We start from the raw sequence: 23,820 nt of genomic DNA, 5'->3' as shown, positions 1-23,820 counted from the left end.
CGGCACAGACTCAACTCAAATGATCAAAATCAAAAGTTTGAGCTGCCAAACTCTGGTTGAGTTGACACAGAAGGCCTCTCAGGCATCTACAGGGTAAATAGCCAGATAATTAAGTACCAAGAGACAACACTGAACATAGAAAGTTCAGTAAAACATTGTTCCTATTAGCAGTTATGTTAAGTCAATAGCACACAAAATGGCATGGAAGTGACAAGGTAACTGAGTAATAAGCCACATCATTTATTGGCATGAAAACAAAAAGTGACATAACACTGAAAACGTATCATTTTCTGCAGGCTCTCCTGATAGAATTATATTACATTAAAAATAATATTGTAATGAAGGACGACCTCTGAGGACAGGTAAATTGGCTGTCTCAGAAGCAGCCTCAGGAATGCAAATTTGGTGTGACAGGTTGGGGAGGAAGGAGGGCACAGATGAGCGTGAACTTAAGATTTCATCTCGGTTTGGCATGGAAGGCCTGCTGAATACTCCTGCGGTGTGATGCATGTGGCGCCCTCTACAGGCCGACAGAGAATGGACATGCGCTGTCGGGTAAAGGGTAGAAAAAAAGTCAGTAAAAGATGAAGGATGAGTAACAACAAGAAGAAAACATCATGAAGCACATTGTTTGGAAACTGGTCCTCAACCAAAGCGGGCAGGCCAATCAGGGCTAATTTCTTAACACGTCAGACCTTGGCTGGGCAGCAATGGCTTTTGGAATTAAAATATGGTTGCAGCCTCATGTGAGTCAGATGAAATTAATAAATTAAGTTCTTAATCTTTTCACTCTTACTGAAACCGTCCAGAAGTAAAGCAAAAACATTCAGCCATCAAAATAAGTCTATTGTCAATTTCAGATACAACTTTTTGATTTCGATTTTGTTTGAAATGATGCACGGCAGCTCTCCATGCTTAATTATGAACTAATACTCCCTCCCCCTAGCACTGATGGGCCAGTCCACTTTCAGAAGTTGGTTTCAATGGGAGTAAGGCCAGACTGAAATGCTCTCACAAGCCCCCCACCCACCCAGAAAAAAATAAATAAGGCATGTTGTGTTACAGGTAACAGTCACTTACCTCACGCAGGCTACCCTTTGTGCGACATATGTTCAGTATCGCCCAAAGTGGGATCATGAGGACAGAGGAAAGGGCCAGGACCCATCCCATACCATAGGCCCAGCCGGGGAACTGGTGGCCCCGGTTGGATGTCAGCGGTTCGTTCTCCACGGTAAAGTGAATGAAGCTAGCCTGAGGGGGGAAAGTGTGTTTGTTTATTATGAACCGTAAAAGGATACAAATTATAATAAACGCGGTTTATCAACACTGCACCTAAATTAATGCATGCTAATTGCGAGACTAATAATATTCAATGGTGATGCTGTCAACTGATTGTAAGCAAGTATCGTTGGCCAGTATTGCATATTATCAAAAAAGCATTGGCATTTGGCAGTGCCATACAAAATTGTAGAGTTTGAGTTTATCATTTCAACTTTTGAGGAGAGACATTAATTGAAAATAAGACATGAGCATCTACGCTGGAAAGAATCATACTGTGTATTATTTCCTTTTCTTGCATTTCATTATTTACTGTAATTGTATATTATGGTGAATAAATGTTGACTTTCAAATTACCCTCCCTTTGAGAATTTGTCCATTAAAGCTTTTAGCTTGGTCTCCAAAATAAGTATGCAACTATTTCTGTAAAATTAAATGTTATTTTGATAATGCAATATATGTTCAGCCTGATTTATTGATGATGATGATATGTCCCTGAAAGAGCCAGGTAGGCTCAAGAACCAGAGGCTTCTGACCCTGCCTTACTGGTGATGAGTTTAATATCACAGAATGTCATCTCAACTCAGTCTTTTGTTCAGACGTACTGCTGTGGGTTTTGCTCGTCTCCCGAAAGCCAGTGTACATCGTATGAATTTTAACTTGATTAGATAGAGTATATTATGTCTGGTGATGATGCGGTTGACAAAAACAGACAAAAGACACGTTGTGAGTAAAAGTAAAACAGGGGGTTCATTCAAAATGGTGAGGACAAAAGTCCAACATAAAGTGTTCCCGGACCGAGTTCAGGCTGTCAAATCTGTAGCCTCCCGATTAAGCATACAGCCATTGACTCTGCAGCCCATTGGACAGAGCCTGCCCCTCTGCAGGGAGTGTGTCTTACCAGGCAGAGCAGGGGGGTGATGTAGCGCCAGCAGAAGTTGAAGAGAAGGCAAGGCCTCTGTCCACTCATGTCTTTGATGGCGTCACACATTCTGTCAGCACCTGTCGGACACAGAATATTTATTATTATTATTTATTATTTATTATGAAATCTTTGCAACGTTGTTAACCCTCAGATGATGATGGTGAATATGATGAAGATTGGACGGTTTATTTTATTTGGTAATTTGGCTAGGGCCCAAGGGCCAGCCAGGTCTCTTTCCTGGCGAGTATGATTTAATTTGTCATTTGTATGTAGGGGTTTTGATCACATCACAAGCATGCACACTCAAAATGTCCACCCTACACATTGACTGCCCATATTTTAAAAAATATATATATTTCATACACAATCTTAGTGCAAGACTCTCAGGTATTTAAATACTGTCAACGGACACTTTGTGGGGTAGGAAAATGTTGTGTGTGAGAACACTTGAACTGATACTGGTGCTCTTTGTTGAAAAACTGAAAAAAGTCGAGTCCCACCCCTGCAGGAAAAGCAAGACGAAGAAAGCAAGATGACAAGGTAAGGTCACTGGTTGTCTTGAACTGCTGAGCCTAGTGTCAATGAGTATCTTCAAATAATTGAGATGCAACAGCCTCTTTTACCTGTCCATGTTTTTCATCCTGAGACCCCCTGTTACTTTGTGGTTACTATGACTTCATTATTATTTATTGTGCAAAATGAAATGTTGATTGTGGCTGAAACGTAATGTTAATGACTGTTACTGCCTGCCTTGCCCGGGACACCATTGCCCGATTCACCATTGAGAAAGGTATTTCTCAATGGTTAAACAAAAATGACAACTGGTTACAGGTTAGCCAGGGAGGTAAAACAGACCGAAGGCCCAGCCAAGAGCGACACACTCAGCCAGGGCCACGCAGAGCTGACACGCTCCGTTGCAGCCATAGTAGTCCAGAAGCTGGAACACATAGATTCCTCCCTGGAGAAAAAACAAAACATGTATTATTATTAACACCGACAGAGGTCTGTAGGTGCGCTCTGCCATGTTCCCTCGCCCCCCTCGGTTGTGTGTTTTTTCATTAATGTATTGATTAATAGAGTAATAGACTCTTTTCACAGATTGTGAAATGGTTCTATGAAGGGTCCGTGCCTCTGTGACGAGCAAGATCTGCAGGAGGAAGGAGACGAGACAGAAAACGGCCAGGAACATTTCCCTGCGCCACGGCTGCCTCATCTGCCCGGAGAACAGGTCGCTCACGCTGGACGTAATGGTCTCCAGGCCTGCAAACTGAGAGACGGGAGGGAGGTGACATCAGCAGGGCAGCAGATTACAACAGCAGTTCAACCTGCAATCTGAATGACGTTTCTATGAACTAAATGGTTGTTGTTGCAGTGTCAGAAGCTCTCATTCTCACCAGTGTGTCCAGGCCCAGCATGATGAGCATGATGAAGAAGCAGACCGCCCACAACTGAGGTACAGGCATCATAGCCACAGCCTGGGGAAACGCTATGAACGCTAAACCAGGGCCTGGAGATGCGCAAACACACACGGTAAGACCAAGACAATATGGAAGGTCATTTTCTTTCACACGTTCAGTTAGGATTGACTGTTTAGCAAGGACTGGCTATGCATGCCATGAATGAAAACCAAAAGGATTGTGTACCAGATTCCACCACATTGGCCATGGTGACACCCTGTTGATGTGCCATGAATCCCAGGATAGAGAAGACGGCGAACCCAGCAACGAAACTGGTGCCACTGTTCAGAGCACAGAGCCAAAGACTGTCCCTAGCAAAAATAACAAAAAACACCAACTGTAGGAGCAATATGTATGCTATCTTCAGTGGCACCTTGGACTTGTCGTCACATGAATTGGATTTTGAATGTATTTGCAGTAGTGTTTTGAAGTAGACCCCTGCATCACAAATTAATTCTCCATTTATAAGCCAGAAATTTCCACACATTGTTTTTGGGGGGGGGCGGCCTGAGCCCTTTGACTCACAGTCATGAAACCCTGGACCACATATGCATCTCCTCATGGTGAATACATCTGCCTACAGAACCTATGACTTCCGTGAAAACGTTAAATGGATCCTAGTTTTTTTTACTGAGATCAGAATCCTTTGGCAGATACGATCTATGGACCAAAAGCTTCCATCCACCAAGAAGGGAAGTTTGCGCACAAAAAAAGGGTTGTGAGTTTCCTCTTACTTGTAACAGTTGTTATTCCTTTTGTTATAGCTCCCCAGGGTGTTGATGGTGCCTGCAGCCACACCGTAGGAGTAGAACACCTGGGCTCCAGCCTCGATCCACACCTGATGCACCAGATCCACGCATTTGCTGTTACACATGCATTTCGTACGGTTTTAGCGACATCTGATCGCTCATGTTGATGCCGGGGGCGGGTTTGCGTGGAGCCAAGTCAACACCCTTACCAGATGACACATGACAAACTCCATCAAAGCAGGAGGAGTTATGTAAGCTGATACCACTTAAACCACAGTTACCAAGCGGTCATCAACAATGATGAGATATTAGTAGTTTTCATGGGTTTCATCGACTTAATCCACTGAACATCAAATATTCTTAACGATACTTTCAGAATGTTGTTTTGGGTCATCGAGGATACATGTGTAGTTAATGTTTCTTTTTTAACGTTAGTATTCAACAAAGCATGGGTGTAAACAATAACAGTGGTACCTGCAGGTGTGTGAGGCGGGTGAAGTCTGGCTTCAGGTAGTAGACCACACCCTGCCAGGCTCCAGGTAGAGTCAAGCCCCTGACCAGCAGGATGGCCAGCATCACGTAGGGGAACACAGCTGTGACATACACAACCTACACACACACACACACACACACACACACACACACACACACACACACACACACACACACACACACACACACACACACACACACACACACACACACACACACACACACAGTGGAAAACATAAACTGGACAGGCAGTACCTCATTGTCAGTAAATGACAAATGCATGCAAAAGCATCTACAATAGTTTGTCACGTATGCATCACATACATACTTGTGTTCAGCGCACTAGCAGGCTGAGCCTCATGAGAATAAGGATAAGAAGGATATTCTCATGTTGGGCTGACCTTTCCAGTGGACTTGACTCCTTTCCATATGCAGAAGTAGCAGGCCAGCCAGCAAGCCAGGAAACAGGCGCACAGCTCCCACTGGACGGCCCCCAACTCCTCGATCCCCCCAGACATGGACAGCACACGCCTCCTGACGGCCGCAAGCAAACGGGGCATTCAAACGCCGGCCTCTGGTTCGCCATCAATGAGCACTCGCATTGCTATAATGCAACGGATAATGCATATCCGTGCAAGATGTTGGAGACTAGGGTTACACATTCACGCTCCCCTGTCAGAGAATATAAAGACTAAGAGAGTATTAAGTAAGTAAGTGTACATCATTATTGACTTACTCCCAGAACTCCATCACTGCAGAACTGTTTGGCGCTTTAGATGTCGAGTTGCCACCGAATTCAGCATAGTGTTGGCTGGTCATGTTCAGAGTAGTCAGCTCCACACAACCATCTGTTGTTGGTTGAATCATAGTACACTTTTTTTACTTCCTCAGGTGTCAATTTCAATCAACCCACTGACCTGACAGAACTTTCAAGTAGCGTGAACAGATTGGAATTGATACTATCTCTGATAAATCCACACCGACCTGTGTTCCAGTCGTTGCTGCAAGTGGTCCATGGCAGCACAGAGGAAAAGGAGGAGAGCAGGTAGAAGAGCGAATAGGCCAGTATAACCAGATATATTGTTGAATACACCCGGATCACAATAATGGCATAGCCAATACCTGAGGGAGCAGATTGCTGTGTTATTCATGGCTACGGCTGAACTACATTGTGATGCAAAAACGACAATACAGTTTAAAGGTGCTGTATGAGATGTAAGAGCTAAAATGTGCAGTATTGATGACTTCAGTGCCATTCAATTACATCACATAAGACTTATATTTTCATGAATAGGGCATTCCATTGACAGAATTGCGACCTTAGCCGCGACCTTAACCTGACCTTGTGAAATTTCTGAGACTTGAGTCTCGCGTGAGACTTGAGTCTCGCGTGAGACTCACTGGCAGTTTAGCGTACCCTCTAGCAGAGGACATAGCTTCTTCCAGCAGGTGATGGTTCCCTCCTGGGTGAACTGGCCCAGCGCGTTCTCCAACAAGAAAAGGGGAACACCAGACAGAAGAGCTAACACACAGTAAGGCAGCAAGAACACACCTGTGAAGTAAAGAAACAGGAACCTTTTAGACCGTGAAGAACCAAAGCAAGCAGCAAACTCATCGTCAATGTTAATCATGTAATTTCTCTCAGTTGCTTTAGCGTTTTTGTGGTGGTCCTTAATCAGTTTTATGGATATTTATTTATTCCCTGCATGCTAGACCCCATCATAGTAGGTTTTACTACACACCACATGAACAGTGAGAACCAACCGAGGACAATCCTAAATCCTAAATCGAATAACAGAAATGGTAATTCTCAGATTTGATATAAGATTTAGAATTAGAAAAATGTTGATGTAGATTTAGATATAGGATTCAGATTCAGCATTTCGATTTATATATACGATTTAGCATTTATATTTAGGATTCAAATTGTATGTCCGTGAAAAGTGACATGAAAATTGCAGTGTAGTTTGGAGGTGTGTTTATTTGCTAAATCAGGGAAAAAAAACGCTTGAGCTAAATCTAGAGCAAGTATACTTGGAATAACTTTTATTTGTAGTTCAAGTATACTACTTTTTCGCCTGGGAAAACAGTTAATAACATTGATTTACACAGACACCGCTGTGATCTGGGTCAGTCCGCAGGTCCACATTCCATTCACACACAAAGGAAAAATTACTCTTCACTGGGACAGGACTAGTTAAAAGAATGAAAACATCCTGTACATTTACATTAGATTTAGCGATTAACCAGACACGTTTATCAAATCATTAGATTATACATTTCTAAGTGTTTGTCATCCACCTGTCAATTTGCAGTCTATTTCTACACAGGCAAGCCTGGCCTACATATGGGAACCTGAACGACTTTGTCATTCTCTTAATTTCCCAACTTTTGGTTAATACATTTAATATTAAGACCATTCTGGGTATAAGAGTGCCACGTTTAACAAGATAAACAATAATACACAGTGTGCACTTGTACACACAGTTGCCATGCCATGTGCCTTGTTTTCTGCAGGATGCACTTTGAAAGAGTTTTCTCTGGGTGAAAGTTACTCACCTCCACCATTCTTGTAGCACAGATAGGGGAATCTCCAGACGTTGCCCAGACCGACAATGTTCCCGGCCATAGCCAGAATATACTCACGCTTGTGCGTCCATTGCTCTCTCTCCATCGTTAGAATCAAAACCAACACAATAATACTGTTATGGGTTGCAGAAAAGGACCGAAGTGCAGACCGGATATAATTGGAAAAAATGTTTATTCCTTTTCTTTAGGATTTAAAAAACAAAGGGGAGACTGGTCAAAAGTCAAACTAAGGAGTCAAAAATGTAAAGCACAAAAGATCAAGGCAAAAGTTCCAACACAAAAAATCCAAAACAGAAAATAACAAGGCAGAGCATCCAAAGTCCTCTGGCAGAGCAGAAACAGGCAGAGCAAAAACGGGCAGAGTATCTCACCAAACTTGTGGTACGATCTGACAAAGATTAACTTGTGGGCTGAACTTAAATAATGTGGAAGCAAATCATTGGCAGGGAGAAAACAAGGAACAGGGAAAACTCAATCAGGATAACGACCAGCTAATGAGCAGGTGTGGCCAGGGAGTGGCACCAGGCAGGAGAGGGTGGGGTTGAAACCAGCCACAAAAACCAGCAGGGCGGGCAGAGTCCATACATGATACTAACAATACCCCCCCCTTAACGGATGCCTCCAGGCGTCCCTTTGGACGGCTTGGGATGCTGGCAATGAAAATCACTGAGAAGTGTCAGGTCCAAGATGTGCCGAGCGGGGACTCAGCACCTTTCCTCGGGACCATAGCCCTCCCAGTCCATGAGGTACTGAAGTCCTCGGCCCCGGCGGCGAACATCCAACAGTCGCTGGACGGTGTATGCTTCTGACCCATCAATGAGTCGTGGGGGTGGGGGGGATTTGGGGGCAGGATGCAAGGGGCTACAGATGAAGAGCTTGACTTTGGAGACATGGAATGTAGGGTGAATGTGGCGAAGGGGGCCAGGAAGTTTGAGCCGGACTGGTTGATTACTCTGGTAATTGGAAAGGGGCCGACGAAGAGGGGAGAGAGCTTATGGGATTCGGTCTTGAGGGGCAGGTTGAGAGCCACACACGTTGTCCTTGGCGATAACATGGTAGTTGAGAGCGGTGTTTGTCAGCTTGAGCTTTCATCCTGGCTGAGGAGCGAAGAAGGGCAAGGGGAAGCAACGCACCGCCGTCTCCAGTTGCTGGTTTACGCTCTCGGTCTGGCCATTACTCTGGGGATGAAAACCAGAGGATAAACAGACAGAGGCACCAACCAGCTTACAAAAGGCCCTCCAGAAACTGGACGTGAATTGTGGTCCCCTGTCTGACACAACTTCAACAGGCAGCCCATGTAACTTAAATACATGATGGATCATTAAGTTGTCTGTTTCTTTGGCAGAAGGGAGATTAGCCTCTCCCTCTCCCTCTCAACAGTGAGGATCATGGTGTTACCATCTGATGGGGGCAGACCCATGATAAAATCAAGGGAAATATGGGACCAGGGTCTTTTAGGGACAGAAAGGGGTTGCAGCAGGCCAGCAGGTGGTCGGTGGAAGTCTTGTTTTGGGCACAGACTGCACACACTTGGACAAAGTCACGGATATCCTCCTTCATGGACGGCCACCAGAACCGTCGGCCAATGAAGGCTTGAGTCCGTCTGGATCCAGGGTGACCTGAGAGCTGGGACGAATGGCCCCACTGCAAAACCTGGGAGCGGACAGAGCTAGGGACATGCAGACGGTTAGTAGGACATTGACTGGGCCCTTGTTCATTAGTTTGGACTGCAGCCACAATAGATTCAATCTCAAATTGGGCTGCGCCCACAACACAATGTGAAGGGAGGATGGTGTCGGGTTCCTGGGGTCTTTCAGAGGGGCTGAACCGCCGGGACAGTGCATCAGGCTTCACATTCTTGTGGCCAGGGCGGTAAGATAAGGTAAAATTGAACCTTGAGAAGAACGTTGACCAGCGAGCTTGGTCAACGTTGTAGTACGGATGTACGGATGTACTCCAGATTATTGTGGTCAGTCCAGACCAGGAACGGCACAGAGGCCCCCTCCAGCCAGTGTCTCCATTCCTCGAGGGCCAGTTTCACAGCTAGCAGTTCCCTATTGCCAACGTCGTAGTTCTGTTCAGCAGGGATGGACCTTGTTGTCCTTAGGCGAGCGTTGGGATAGGACTGCTCCAATGCCAACCTCGGAGGCATCAACCTCCACAATGAACTACCGATTGGGGTCTGACTGAATGAGGATGGGCGCTGAGGTGAACCGCTGCTTCAGGGTGTGAAAAGCTCCCTCTGCCACAGGAGACCAGGTGAACTTGACGGAAGGCGAGGTCAGAGCTGTGAGGGGGCTGCCAACATGCTATAGTTACGGATGAAACAGCGGTAAAAATTTGCAAAACCTAAAAAACGTTGGAGTTCCCGGCGATTTGAAGACACAGGCCACTCCAGCACTGCCTTGACTTTCCTCTGGTCCATCTGGATTGCTCCAGGTCACATAACCCAGGAAGGTGACTGTGTCTTGGTGGAATTCACACTTCTCAGCCTTCACAAAAAGCTGACTCTCAAGCAGACGTTGCAGGACTCTACGGACATGGGAGACATGGTCAGGTAGGGACTTGGAAAAAATTAATATGTCGTCTAAATAAACAAAGATTAATTGGTTGAGCATATCCCTGAGAACATAATTTACTAAAGCTTGAAAGACAGCTGGGGCATTGGTCAGGGCAAAAGGCATGACAAGATACTCATAGTGGCCAGAGGTGGTGTTAAAGGCAGTCTTCCACTCATCCCCCTCAAAGATACGGACTAGATGGTAGGCATTCCGAAGATCAAGCTTAGTAAACACAGATGCCTCTTGAAGCAATTCAAAGGCTGAGGACATGAGAGGGAGAGGTTAACGGTTCTTAATAGTTAAGTCATTGAGACCCCGATAGTCAATGCATGGGAGCAGAGAGCCATCCTTCTTTTCAACAAAGAAGAAACCAGCTCCTGCAGGAGAGGAGGATGGACAGATTATGACAGCAGCCAAGGACTCTTGTACGTACTTGGTCATGGCTTCAGTTTCAGGTCGGGACAGAGAATAGAGGCGCTGTTCATGATGGTTGCCAGAAAGACAGAGACTCACTTGAATGCTGGTTTGTGTGATGCTGGCCAACCTCTGACCATTCAGCGTGCTGGCCACTAGTGGAGTCCTGAGGTCTTTAGTCAGCAAGCCCCACTGGGCCACGAAGCAGGAGTCAATGAAATCATCCTCGGCACCGGAGTCTATTAATGCCACCAGCTCCTGTCATTGTTTCTCCCACTCCAGAATGGCAGGGAGGAGAGTGCGTTGTGTTGAGGAAGGTTGTGTGGGTGTTATGCTCACTAGTACCCCTCTTCTTACTGGTGAGCGTTGGCTTTTACTGGACAGGTGGCAAGGAAGTGTCCTGACTGGCCACAGTACAGACAGGATTGTGAGTTGATTCTTCTCTGACACTCAGCTTGGGTTAGATGAGTGCGGTCTATCTGCATAGGCTCTGGTCCAGAAGAGTCAGGAATGGACAGCGGAGCAGACCGAGGAGCTGGTTGGATGGCAGGGGGGACTGAAGACACCCGAGGTGAGCTCCCGAAGACTCGCAGACGGCGGCGCTGTTGGTGCCTCACGTCAATTCGGATGGCCAGTTTAATCAGGTCCTTGCAGGTGGGAGGCAGGTCATGGGAGACAAGTTCATCTTTAATCTCCTCAGACAGCCCATTCAGAAAGGTATCAAACAGAGAGTCAGCATTCCAGCCAGTAGAGGTTGCAAGAGTTTGGAAGTCAATGGCATAATCTGATACAGACCTGCTCCCCTGCTGCATGTGCAGTAACTCACGTGCAGCCTCATGTCCATGTTTGGAGCGGTCAAAGACTTGTTTCATCTCCGATGAAAAATCCTGGAAATCATTGCAGGAAGGTGATCCGGCCTCCCAGAGAGCAGTTCCCCACTCTCTGGTGCGGCCAGACAGCTGGGTGATCACATAGGCCACATGGTCAGAGGGGAAGGTGGCCGGTTGGAGTTGAAAGATGAGAGAGATCCAACTAGTCTGACCATATGAGTTGCGAATTTGAAAGTTGTTCATCATGACAAATGGGGCATGTGTAGCAGATTTCAGGCATATTGCACCTTCCTAGTGGTAATGGCAGCCTGCTTAAATGCTGAACTTCCAGACCTTGTTATAGTGCCACCTATGTGTTCTACAAGCCTGCCATTTTTATTTTAGGCAAAAAAGTCAGGAAAATAATAATAATAATAACAAATACAATAGGGTTCTTACGTTTTTTGTAGGATCCCTAATAATAATAGCACCAATGGGAAAGGTGCTTCCTGAATGGTTCAGAATCATTCTCCATCCTAGAAGCTGTACATGCCTCAGTGGTGGTATAGCAGTGCATAGATCGTGTCAACACACTACACACTGAAAGTCTGCCAAGTGCAGTCCAACACACACAACATTTGCAGCACCATATATAGGCACGGCTGTGTGCTCTGTGCACGTTCACAATGTTCCACTGTTTATATGTGAGACCCCCCTCGTGTCATAACACAAGACACTGGCTGTCCCACAAACTATGCAACTCAAAAAAAAACACAATGGAAGAATACAATGGACTGATGAAGTAACAAGGGGAATACAAAGTATGTTGAAGTCCAGACTAATTAATTGTGTGTGTGTGTGTGTGTGTGTGTGTGTGTGTGTGTGCATGTGCGTGCGTCCGCGTGTTTGTGTGTGTGCATGGCATGCGCGCATGTGTGCATGTGTGCAGGGAAAAAACTCTTGACTCCTGATCGGTTTTCATGTTCCATTTTGAACGCTTGTTCAATACAATGTCACAGAAAACCGACTCACCTTCTGACTGATGGAGGCAAGGCCAGCGCAGACACAACGTCAGGACAGTCTCAGGAGGACTGTGGGAACTGCTAGCCCTGTGATTGGATAGGGCCAACCCAGACTTTGGGACGGGTGTTTCAGTGGATGACGGACAACCAGGGAATCAGATCTATGAAGAAATCCTAACAGATTTGGTCAGAAACAGAAATTGACGAATAAAAGATGTTACAACGCTGAAATTGGATTTGCAGAAATTAACAGTGTGAGAATGATAAGCGGTAATTCTAACATACAGGCATGTAACCCTATTCTACTAGTACCCCCAAATGCAATTATTTACCCTAAAAAAGCATGGGATCTTTAAAAGAGGGACAGAAATCTGCATATAGCTTTTCTCAGATTACATTGTGATCTTCCTTTACTTCAAACCGCATTTAGCAAGAGCCAAGAGAGCCTGAGCGTCCCTGGTTGAACGCCGCCCTCATCGACTCACTACATAATGGACGCTACTGATTTCAACCTCTCATGCTGGTTTTTAGGGGACTTCAAAAGCTGTTTGGTTTGTCTTTCGCTCGTCTCTCTCCCGTCTCTCAGTTGTTCTGGCCTAGCGCTGGGTCTACGAGCATCTAGTTGCAGAGTGTGTACAGTGATAGACAACCATGGTATTTGTAGTGGGTTAACAGGGATATGTACATACATGTGAGGATTGCAGTGATTTAAAAAGAAATGGGTGTTGTGGTAAACTCTTTAACACTTTAACAAAATAACAGAGTTAGAGAAAGCCAAAGTTTGAAAGATGAAGAATTTATTATCACTTGCAAAGAAGTAACAACAAAGCCTGAGTTGGTTTGCCAAAGAACTCTAGTCTGAAGAAGAATAGCTTCAGGCTATTTCCCCAAAATATGTGGATTCCTGTATGTTGATAATTTGATGAAAATAATCTGCATTCATTCAATAGAGGTAGTTCACCATCATTAATGTATTTAGTGAACTTACTTACTTGCTGATAAAAACCCTTTTTACTTATAAACAAAACCACATTGCCATTCAGAAGCACTTGTAGAAAACCTTAAGTGTCTGCTGAATGATGACGCGTAAATGTCAACGTAGTCTAAGGTAAAAAACAAAACAAAACAAAAAAAAAACAAGAAGAGAGGAATACTTTTGAATGGAGTGTGGTTTATTGCTTGAAATGTAGTGGATTTAAAGCTTTTGGTCAATAGGCTCTGGGTGCCCACCGCTGGGACTAGGCTATTGGAGTCCTTATATGCCGGGTCGCACAGGCCTAGGCTGCAGCCTATAGGGCCCATGTGTGCAAGGGGCCCTGGATTGGCCTGTCTATTTTAAATTTGACCCCCAACAAATATAAACGTGACTATTGGGCCATAACAAGAAACATGTGTGGGCCACCATCATGTGGCCATAGTAAATTTGTTGTAAAATAATAATACGTGGGTCGTGAAAAAAATAATAATACGTGATGCCTTGGCTCAACAACACCAAGGCATGTACGCACTTTCACCCAAACCCTCACTAGCGCTCTGCTGCAGATGTACCGTAGCGTCTCCAGTTGTGTAAACTGTGTAAAACGTGTGCGTGATTTAACTTCACATGCTCCGCCCGGTCACCGTTTATTCACACAGTGTGCGTGCGAGAGAGAGAGAGAGTGAGAGAGAGAGAGAGAGAGAGAGAGAGAGAGAGAGAGAGAGAGAGAGAGAGAGAGAGAGAGAGAGAGAGAGAGAGAGAGAGAGAGAGAGAGAGAGAGAGAGCCTGGCGCATGCATCTGCAGTTGTATATGGCGCCCGCTCTCCACTATAAATCAGAGGGGGTCATTCTCAGGGCAAGAGGAACCATGGCACCAGAACGCCTCTCATATCCCGGTCGAGATGGCCGGGGAACTAACTTTCTGCCTGGTGGATCGGACTGGCATCAGGATAACCACCACGAACTTCGAAGGTAAGATATGGGCAACGTGCCAGGTGTGTCTCATGTGTATGGGACGGGTGGGCCCTGCGTGATGTAGTGCATGCGTTGATACACGTCAGTTCCCTGCGTAATCCCCGATTCCACGAAACCTACGAGCGTGCCAAGAGGCTCTTTAAAACGGGGGAGGGGACAGTAGTTGCGTTTTGTTTGGGGTGGGGAATGGGGGAGTCGTTCAGGGGTGGGTGGGTTCTTCTCCAGGCACACTTTTTGTAGCCGCTACTTGCGTCAAGGGGCTCTTCTTCGGCGGTCGCTCAAGCCCCCCTCGCTTGCCTTTTTTTCTCGCCCTCACTGCCGCTGTAAAGTAAAATGGTAGCGAACAGGATGTATTCGTGTCTCAAATGGACTACGGTCATCGTCCTCCTCGTCTCCTTCACGATGAACATCGTCCTCCTCTACATGCGCTCCGAACAGGCGCCCAGATGCGCCGTCACGCCTCGCTTCCCACCCAAAGGGAAGCACGACGCGCGCAGCCTGGTGTTCGCCGACCTGACCCGCGAGGAGTACACGCAGGTGCGGGACTTCATGCTCGGACAGAAGATTCTGGACTTAACCAACGACGCATTGGCCAAACCGTCGCAGAACTTTCTGTTCCTCATAGAGCTGTTGCTACCCAAGAAGAAAGACGCGCTGGGCTACCTGGAAGGGAAGAGTGGCAAGCCCGCGCGGGAGGCGACGGCCGTGGTGTTCTGCGGCGCGAGCGGTCACATCAAAGAGTACGTGGTGGGCCCCCTCCCCAACCCCACAGAATTCAGGGACGTCACGCACGAGAGGTACAACAAGACGCTGCATATCAACGCGCGCACGGTCACCATCGGGGAGTACGCGTTGATCTTTAGCTTTACCAAGGCGCAGGTTTTCGCCAAACTCCCTAAACTTCTGAAGGAGAGCTTCGACGTGGACCATGACAAGAATATCAATGCGTTCGAGCAGATGCCCCGGGGGGTCAAATCCGGGGACAGGATCACCTGGATATCCTTCTTCAGGGACATGAGCGGCATGTACATCCACCCGGTGGGGCTGGAGGTCCAGGTCAACCACCAGAGCCTGAACGAGTCCGAGTGGGCCGTGGAACGCGTGCTCTATAACGGTCAGTACTTCGACACGGTGGAGGACCTCCGAGCGCAATACGAGCTGGGCAACGTGAGCAAAATCGTTTACAAGGAAACCCCCGATTACGGCTCCCTGAAGCCCAAGGTCCGACCCCTGCAGGTATGGGAGAAATTTACTCTTACATTTAATGATAATATGTACTTATGATCTTGCCTATAGGCTACATGAATCTAATACGTGTGGAGAAACCTGAGTGAACATGGTACCACTCTCCACTCCCTAAACTGCCGTAAGTTATCATGGCTCCTGAGCCAGGTGAAGGTTTCAGGCGGCCTCTGGAGCGACCCCAAGCTTGACCTGTTAAACGTGCTTTGCTTCAAAAACTGGTCAATAGCGCAGCAAATCTCCGCACAAGGGAAAAGTGCATGGGATGAGGCAATGACGCATGGATGATGTACGGGGCGGATTGGGGCATAGCGGCGGGGAGTGACTCTTTGGTTCTTTGGCCAACAAACGAATAATAAAGTATTTTATCTTTCATACTTCAGACTTCCCGAACTCTCTTATTTTGTTGTTGTCTCTTATTAAGCCTTACACGCGGGTTTATCCACCACACAGGTGCCGCCCCTGCAGTACTACCCGGAGGGGAAGCGCTTCAGCGTGGAGAACAACCACGTCCTCTACCTGGACTGGAGCTTCGCCTTCGGCCTGAGCTCCCTCACGGGTATGCGCGTGTTCGACGTGCGCTTCAGGGGCGAGCGGATCGTGTACGAGCTGAGCGTGCAGGAGGCCATGTCGGTGTACGGCTCCGTCACGCCGGGAATGGCGCTCACCAAGTTCCTGGACTCCAGCATCGGTGTGGGCCGCTTCGCCCACGAGCTGACCCGCGGGGTCGACTGCCCCTACGACGCCACCTATGTCACCACGCATCGCTACATCGACGTGTCGGCACCCGTGCGCTACCTGAACTCCATCTGCGTGTTTGAGCATAACACGGGGCAGCCCCTGCGCAGGCACTTCTCCGACTTCTTCAGCAACAGCTACGGCGGGGTGGTGAACAGCGCCCTGGTGTTCAGGACCATCACGGCCATCGGCAACTACGACTACATGTGGGACTTCGTGTTCTACCAGAACGGCGCGGTGGAGGCCAAGGTGCACGCCACCGGCTACATGTCCACGTCCTACCTGGTGAAGGGCAGTAAGAAATACGGCCACCAGGTGGCGGACAAGGTCCTGGGGAACATTCACACCCACTTTGTCAACTTCAAAGTGGACTTGGATGTGTTGGGTGAGTGCTGAGGTATAGTTAGGTCTACATTGCTCTCTAGATTCATTGAACAGTTGGTGTATTTGCAACCACATATGTTCAGTTGCCAAAAAAGTAACATTGTCGATGGATGTACATATCTGTACATAATTCAATCAATAAATCAATCAATACAAACATGGCAAGGGACCGCTAGAGGAATCCCAATAGAATGACCAATTTATTTGCTCACTGCAGTCGCGTATGCTCAGGGTTTATGCGATGTGAGAACCGTATATCGTCAGTCATACCAAAGCACAACATCATCTTTTAGTATTCTCCCTCTCAAAGAAGACGAACTAGCAGGCTATCGAACTATATCAATACAACCATACATACAGCTATAAGTGCAACAATATGTTATATATCAAATATAACATTACAATAATACATGTTTGTTGTTTGATTACATGAATTTCATGGTATTGAATACACAATTAGTATTATTGCTTTACTACAGTTGACTACATGACATTAGTATTGTACAAACTTCTGGGCTATTAGTAATGGGATGTGACCCACAAAACCAATGAAACAAAGATCCATGATGCATTTAAATGTACTGTGTATCTAACATAGTTCTCCATTACATGTTTCCATGATCCAACGCATCAGTCTATAACATTGGCCTCTGCCTATTCTCTTATTAGAAACTTGTACACCTGTTTCTCTCTGTAATATCTGTAATATATATAAATAATATCTATGGTTGTGATGGTAAATCATGTTGAAAATGAACGGCTATAATGTGACCGTAAAAATGTTGCCATGTTCTCCACAGGAGTGAACAACGTGTTCCTGACCAAAGACATGAAGTATGCCGAGGTGTCAATGCCTTGGGACCCGAACCACCACGCCATGGTGCCTCAACTGGTGGAGGAACAAGCCAAAACGGAGAAGGTCCCTCTCTCTCCTTCTGAATCCATCTTGTGTCTAAAATGCAGGGCTTTTGCCATTGGACGGCTGTTAGTGATTGGCCTTCTTTAAGGTGTGTGTATATATATGGCGAGTGACGCCATCGACTCACCCCAAAGATAGAATAACATTTTGGCTCTCAAAGGAAGATTTCAACATGACTTCCAAAATGTACATCTTTAAAGGTGCTGTAGGTAAGATTTAAGAGCGACTATTTGAGATTTGTCCCAAAGGCAATAGCCTTTCATCAGCTGTAAGTGAGTGAAATGTGCAGTGAGAAGAACATCTGCTTCTAGTGGACTGCGTAGTTGACCTCATAGAACGAGATCCCTCCCAGGTCATTTCTGACCAATCAGGGCCTCCCTTCTCCGATTGGTTCAGGGATTCCACTGTGCCTGTCAATAACAAGTGTACGGAATGCAACACATGTCACTGATGGACTACGGTTGTTTTTGGTTGTTTAGTTTGAAATCCTGTCAAATATAACATGTATTTCATGCTATTGAATAGACAATTAGTATCATCGTTTCGCTACATTACATTAGTATTGTACAAACTCATTTTTACTCTCTCTCTGCATCTCTTGAGTCGTACCTATGCAGCTTTAACAGCCCCTGTTTGGCCCCGCCCACCTGGCTGTTCGCTTCACCGTTTGCTTTTGACCGTGCAGGAGGCAGCGCTGCGCTACGGCACCAAGACGCCGCGCTACCTCCACGTGGCCAGCAAGGAGCTCAACCGCTGGGGCCACGAGCGCTCCTACCGGCTGCAGGTCATTTCCTTCGCCGGGGACCCCCTCCCAGAGAGCCAGCCGGAGGAGAAGTCCATGTCGTGGTCGAGGTGCGTCTTTTAACGGGTTTTTCCTCTAACCCGTGAACTTGTCGATGATATTCAAGCTACCGCGTTCAAATCGCGTTCCTCTGTCGTGTTTGGTGGAGAACGTGTTCTCATTTAACACCATGTGATTGGTCGAAAACGCCTCAGATCCCGTTCTGTGTTTCTGGATGCTGTTCCTCGGAATCTGGTAACCCGGAAGTACACGGGTCGCCAAAGGCAGGAGGAGCATTTGACCAAAGTCCTGAGAGACCAGTCTCTGCTTAGCGTTCCGATCCCTGCTCATAATGGGGCGGCAAATGGCTCAGGAGGTAGAGCGGGTTGGCTGGTAACCGGAAGGTTGCTAGTTCGATCCCCGGCTCCTCCTAGCTGAGCGTCGAGGTGTCCCTGAGCGAGACGCCTCACCCTGACGGCTCCCGGCGAGCTGGCTGTCACCTTGCGTGGCTGACCACCGCCGTTGGTGTGTGAATGTGTGCATGAATGGGTGAATGTTAGGCGATATTGTAAAGCGCTTTGAGTTAGAAAACGGTTGGTAAGAAAAGTGCTATATAAATGCAGACCATTTACCATCTTAATCGAAACCCTTTCTCTCTAGATACAAGGTGGCCATCACCAAGCACAAAGACGGAGAGCAGACCAGCAGCAGTCTGTACAGTCAGAACGACATCTGGAGCCCAGCGGTGGACTTCAGCAAGTACATTGCGGACGACGAGAGCATCGACAACGAGGTATACACGCCGTGAGACTGGGAGCGGCCATCTGCGCTGAGCAGCGCATGGGAGGACTCTGATGTATGGCTGCTGTTACACAATGCTAAGCTATGCATTCCTCAGCTGGTGGGAAACACGTTTGAGTGGCCCCAGTGGGACTCATTCCTTCAATGGTTGTGTGATTCTTCTACAAGAGAACACGACTCGCAACCCTGTTCATTTTCACGACACTGGTGAGAATGAACTATTTTAAGCCCCTGACACTGTAATAGCTTCCTAGACTGGATACCCCCAACCCGTTCTGCCGGCGGTTCAGCAATACATTTCTTTCTGCCTCCGATACGCTTTTGCAGGAGCCAATCACCAAGCTGGCTTTTCTCCCTGGCGCTCTATTGGCTGGTGTAACACTTGGTCTGGCAATAGCCAGGCTAATAGCTTCCATCACTGTTACATCCCCTAACACTGCTATGACTCCCAACACTGTTATCCCTGTTATGACTCCCACCCTGTTATAACTCCCACCCTTGTTATGACCCTGAACCCCTGTTATATTAACTCCCACCCTGGTTACAACTCCCACCCCTGTTATGACTCAAAAACACGGCTATAATTTCAAAAGCTGTTGTAACTCCCACCCCTGTTAGAATTCCCAACACTGTCATAACTCCCATCATTGCTCAATGTCTCAGAGCGAAACTGAGCACCACCTAGTAACTCCTCCAACCACCAAGGAAACACTCCCCTTATGGCTGCGGTGACACCATGCTCAGCTGCACTATGGTGCAACCGTTGTGCGCGGCATTCAATGGACGCCGCGGTGGTGTAGGAGTTCACTTCCAGTTTATTAAACAGGTGGCTTAAATCAAGCAATCTGATTGGTTCCTAACTGTTAATATAATGAGCGTATACATAACTGCTATGACGCCCAATCAGTTTGCAGAGTTCCATATCACGCTGCACCTAACTTGAACTGTTGTTTATTTATATATAAAAGCATAGTTCACTGAAGCCGAAAAATATGTTGATTGCTGGAGAGGGTGGAAATGTTGTAAAGCAATAGGCACACGGTGAGTGAACTTGATAGTAGGCTAAATTGCCAGCGAACCAAGCTACCGTCTCTAGCCTAGCCTTCTCTCTGAACGACGCTACATTGTGTTGCATAGCAACTGCCACGCACTTTGCAGGTAGCCAGGAGGGACTACTTTTTTGTATTCGTTAAAAAAATGCTTTTCCGGCTTTCTTGTTTTTTCAAAATTGTGGCTGTCTATGGCTTTCATTTCGCCATACTTACGTAACCATTTTATAAAAGCAAAAACAGGCTGTGAAATGTTCTCATTATACCACAGTTAAGGGGGTCGCCGTCCCTCGGGACAGGACAAACAATGCCCCTTAACTGTAGTATAATGAGCACATTCCACAGCCTGTCGTGATCTATTGCTTAAGTATTCACCCCCAAATAGAGCAAGCACAACTGAACTGTGACTCACACTGTTGTCGACCGATAGCCTGGAAATCCAGACCCACATCTAGAAAGCTGCAGGGTCTGGCACCGAGTAATGAAAATGGCCCATTGAGGGGCGGCACCAAGCATGCATTTGAAAATATCTCTGCACACAATCGGGTAACACTACGACCAATCAGAAGAATACAAGGGGTGACGTATCTCGACCAGCGGAGCTAACCAATAGATAAGACTCTTGTCGTATCCGGTCGGTAAAACAGCAACGCTTTTGGCACCGCCTATATCAGATACACCGATGTGATTGGTTAATGTTCGGATCCAGGAGAATCGGGGAGTGAGTCAATTGCTCGTTCCCAGAGTGACTCGCTGAGCAAATTCAAATTGTGCTCTCACGAGAACTCTGGATTTCCAGGGTAATCGACTGACCTGAAGGTTTGTTAAAAAAAAAAAACACTCCACCCTGTCCCCTGATGTAGGACCTCGTGGCCTGGGTCACCACCGGGTTCCTCCACATCCCCCACGCCGAGGACGTCCCCAACACGGTGACAGTGGGCAACGGCGGCGGGGTCATCCTGCGGCCCCACAACTACTTTGACGTGGACCCGTCCAGCGAGTCGCCCGACGCCGTGTACATCAAGCGCGGCTCGGAGCAGAGCTGCGACACCAACCGGATGGCCTGCCTGGCACAGGAGACCTGCAGCCCCGTCAGGGAACCCTTCACCTACAACGGCTTCGAAGGAGTCCTGAAGTTTGACTAGTTTGGGTCCAACCTGATCGGGGGGAAAAGGTTTGGAATCGGAATTTGCAGGTGTACTTTTGTATACATCTGGACATTTTCCTATGAAAAAAAAAGAGCACGTCTTAAAGGTGACATATTGTACCACCAGGTGGACACGCCCACTTGTGATGTCAGAAGAGGCCGATTTTCAAAACGGCGTGTAACGGCGAATCACACTCACACCTGGTGGTATAATATGTCACCTTTAACCGAACACCAGAAAATGCTCTGCTTACCAGCAATCGGACAAGGTCCTGAATCATATTCATATTCCGTCCATTTTTTTTTTTTATACATACTCGAGTATCACCTTTTGTAGTAACCCCCATTGTGATTGTATGAGACTGTGCTCAGCCTCACTCGTAACTAAGCCACTGAGGACAGCAGCATCTGCTATAAAAGTAAATGTTGTTCCACACATGCACTGAGCCATCTGAGCTTTTACCCATTCCTTCTGCCACCACGGGCATCGCTGCGGCCGCTGATGGCAATGGCAATGTGGACATCTTGGTTCCAAACGGGGACTGACTGCATTCACTTCCAGCATCAAGCGAGCATTTGGATCCAAAAAGGTGGTCCCGTGGTCTAGATGGGCTACTAATGCCGCTTTTCCACCGACAGTACCAGCTCGACTCGACTCGACTTTTTTGCGTTTCCATTGGCAAAAAAAGTACCCGGTACCTAGTACCGGGTACTTTTTTTAGTACTACCTACGTCGAGGTTCCAAGCGAGCGGAGTAGGTACTTTTGTGTGATGTAAACAGGCTGCTGGTAACTGATTGGCCAGCAGCTGTAAATGGGAATAATCAATCAAAGTTAAGTTGTGTCCGGCGTGGTTGGAGTCCACGAACCCGCTCCCGAGGGGGACACTGATCAGCGTTTCGCCGTGTGTGTCGCTCCTTTCCCGGGGCTAGAGTTAGGCTGCGCGTGGTTGTGTGTGCCCGGCGTGGCTGGAGTCCACGGACCCGCTCCCGAGGATCAGCGTTTTGCTGTTTCATTTTAGTGTCGTTCCTTTCCCAGGGCTCGAGTTTCGCCTCCATCAACGTTACCGTATGACAACAATAGACGCACAGTCATTGCGCTTTTTATTTTATTTTATTTCCCATCATAACCTTTCCCGGGAATCAGGAAATAGTCTTGATCAGATTCAGATTTCCCGGGAATCGCGTCTCCCATGATTAAAACCTAATGACGACCCGCCCATGGTGGAGAGGTTCTTTTCTACGACCCGCCCACATTGAAGAGGTACTTTTTTAGATGGAAATGCGCCTGGAACCGAGTCGAGTCGAGACGAGTTGAGTCGAGTCGAGCTGATACTGTCGGTGGAAAAGCGACATTAGATACCCAGTCATCTGTTAAAGGTGACATATTATACCACCAGGTGTGAGTGTGATTAGCCGTTACAAGCCGCAGATTTTCAAAACGGCTTGTAACGGCTAATCACACTCACACCTGGTGGTATATGTCACCTTTAGCTCCTAAACTTAGAAAATGCTGTTAATGAGAGATGAGGCTTGATGTTGAGTTGTGTTGGAAAAAGAGAACTGATAAATTGTACTCCAGTACTTCCAGACCTGTGACTTGACTCGAGTGTCTGGAGTACAATTTATCAGATGTGAAACTTTTTTCCCCGTTTTCACAGTTGTGAAAGTGAAAACGCAGAGTGCAATAAATCACACTTTGTTTGAGGGAAAATGTTGATTTAAGAAAATTCATTTGACATACATTTTGCTTTTGGTTTTTGATATGCAATAACATATATAGACAATTCAGTGGCTTTTTCATACAAACAATTGATGGTAAATATTCTAACATTTTAGAATGGGGTGTAACAGTTGTACAACTTTTAATGTTTATACATCACTTAAAAGTACCAAAGTTTGCCAGACCAATATGATCAATCTTTGGAACTGCATATCCTTGTGAATATTGTAAATTTTCTAACTTTGCTAAATGTCTCTTTTTATTGTTTGCTTTCATGGTCATTCTCTGGACAGAGTTATGAGAGGGAGCGATCCATATTTGTACTTCTACTGTAAAGTACATACATACTATATCCTACTACATAGGATCCTACTGGCTGGATTAAATGTGATCACTTCTATGTAATGACCGTCTGTAACAAGATGACCAAGCACTAACAACTACATTTTCAGAAAGACATTCATCCAACTCACGGCTGTGTAGACCTGTTGATGTATCCTAGCACTCCACGCTGCCCTTTGCACAGTACAATTAAATTTGGTAGATCAGCAGTACGCTGTGTGGCGTTTGTTTTATATTCAAAGCCCAAGAGAGAGATGGTCATTAGGCATCTGACTCAAACGCAAGCTGAGCAAACATTGTTTTTGCAGGACCTAGCGAACTCTACACAAATAAATTAACTGGTTCAAATGTTGAGACTTGTAGGCCTACATGTTCCAGATGCATTCATGTCAACAACAAAGAAAGTAATCCTGACTTATGCAATTCCTTTGAGGGGAGTAGCCTACTTA

General features: G+C 46.6%; 2 protein-coding genes across 2 annotated transcripts; one reads left to right on the top strand and one right to left on the bottom strand.

The window, feature by feature from the left end:
- Positions 1-449: 449 nt before the first annotated feature.
- LOC311376245 (sodium- and chloride-dependent GABA transporter 3-like) lies at positions 450-7,575 on the bottom strand (the record flags this gene model as incomplete). The annotated part of the gene is made up of 14 exons (XM_084491097.1): positions 450-548; positions 1,081-1,251; positions 2,180-2,280; positions 3,059-3,161; positions 3,333-3,470; positions 3,598-3,710; positions 3,847-3,971; positions 4,395-4,498; positions 4,884-5,018; positions 5,303-5,435; positions 5,638-5,749; positions 5,886-6,023; positions 6,319-6,453; positions 7,461-7,575. The coding sequence occupies 14 exons, from the start codon at positions 7,573-7,575 to the stop codon at positions 450-452; spliced, it is 1,722 nt and encodes a 573-aa protein (XP_084347223.1).
- A 6,898-nt stretch (positions 7,576-14,473) lies between these two features.
- Positions 14,474-23,580, top strand: LOC311376250 (primary amine oxidase, liver isozyme-like). Its single transcript, XM_084491100.1, has 6 exons — positions 14,474-15,483; positions 15,943-16,612; positions 17,412-17,530; positions 18,216-18,382; positions 18,972-19,104; positions 21,025-23,580. Exons 1-6 carry the CDS (start codon positions 14,581-14,583, stop codon positions 21,304-21,306), a joined length of 2,274 nt encoding a protein of 757 aa, XP_084347226.1. The 5' UTR covers positions 14,474-14,580; the 3' UTR covers positions 21,307-23,580.
- The last annotated feature ends 240 nt before the right edge of the window (positions 23,581-23,820 follow it).

Source organism: Micromesistius poutassou (genome assembly GCF_964030765.1).
Source record: "Micromesistius poutassou genome assembly, contig: SCAFFOLD_2634, whole genome shotgun sequence".
Classification (NCBI taxonomy): Eukaryota; Metazoa; Chordata; class Actinopteri; order Gadiformes; family Gadidae; genus Micromesistius; species Micromesistius poutassou.
Note: the sequence above shows the minus strand (reverse complement) of the source record. Positions and strands in the feature narration are given on the sequence as shown.

Coding starts and splice junctions, on each gene's coding strand:
- LOC311376250 (XM_084491100.1), top strand. CDS start 14,581: ATGGTAGCGAACAGGATGTATTCGTGTCTCAAATGGACTACGGTCATC. Junction 16,613..17,411: donor AGTGGACTTGGATGTGTTGG/GTGAGTGCTGAG, acceptor TGTTCTCCACAG/GAGTGAACAACGTGTTCCTG. Junction 18,383..18,971: donor AAGTCCATGTCGTGGTCGAG/GTGCGTCTTTTA, acceptor CTTTCTCTCTAG/ATACAAGGTGGCCATCACCA.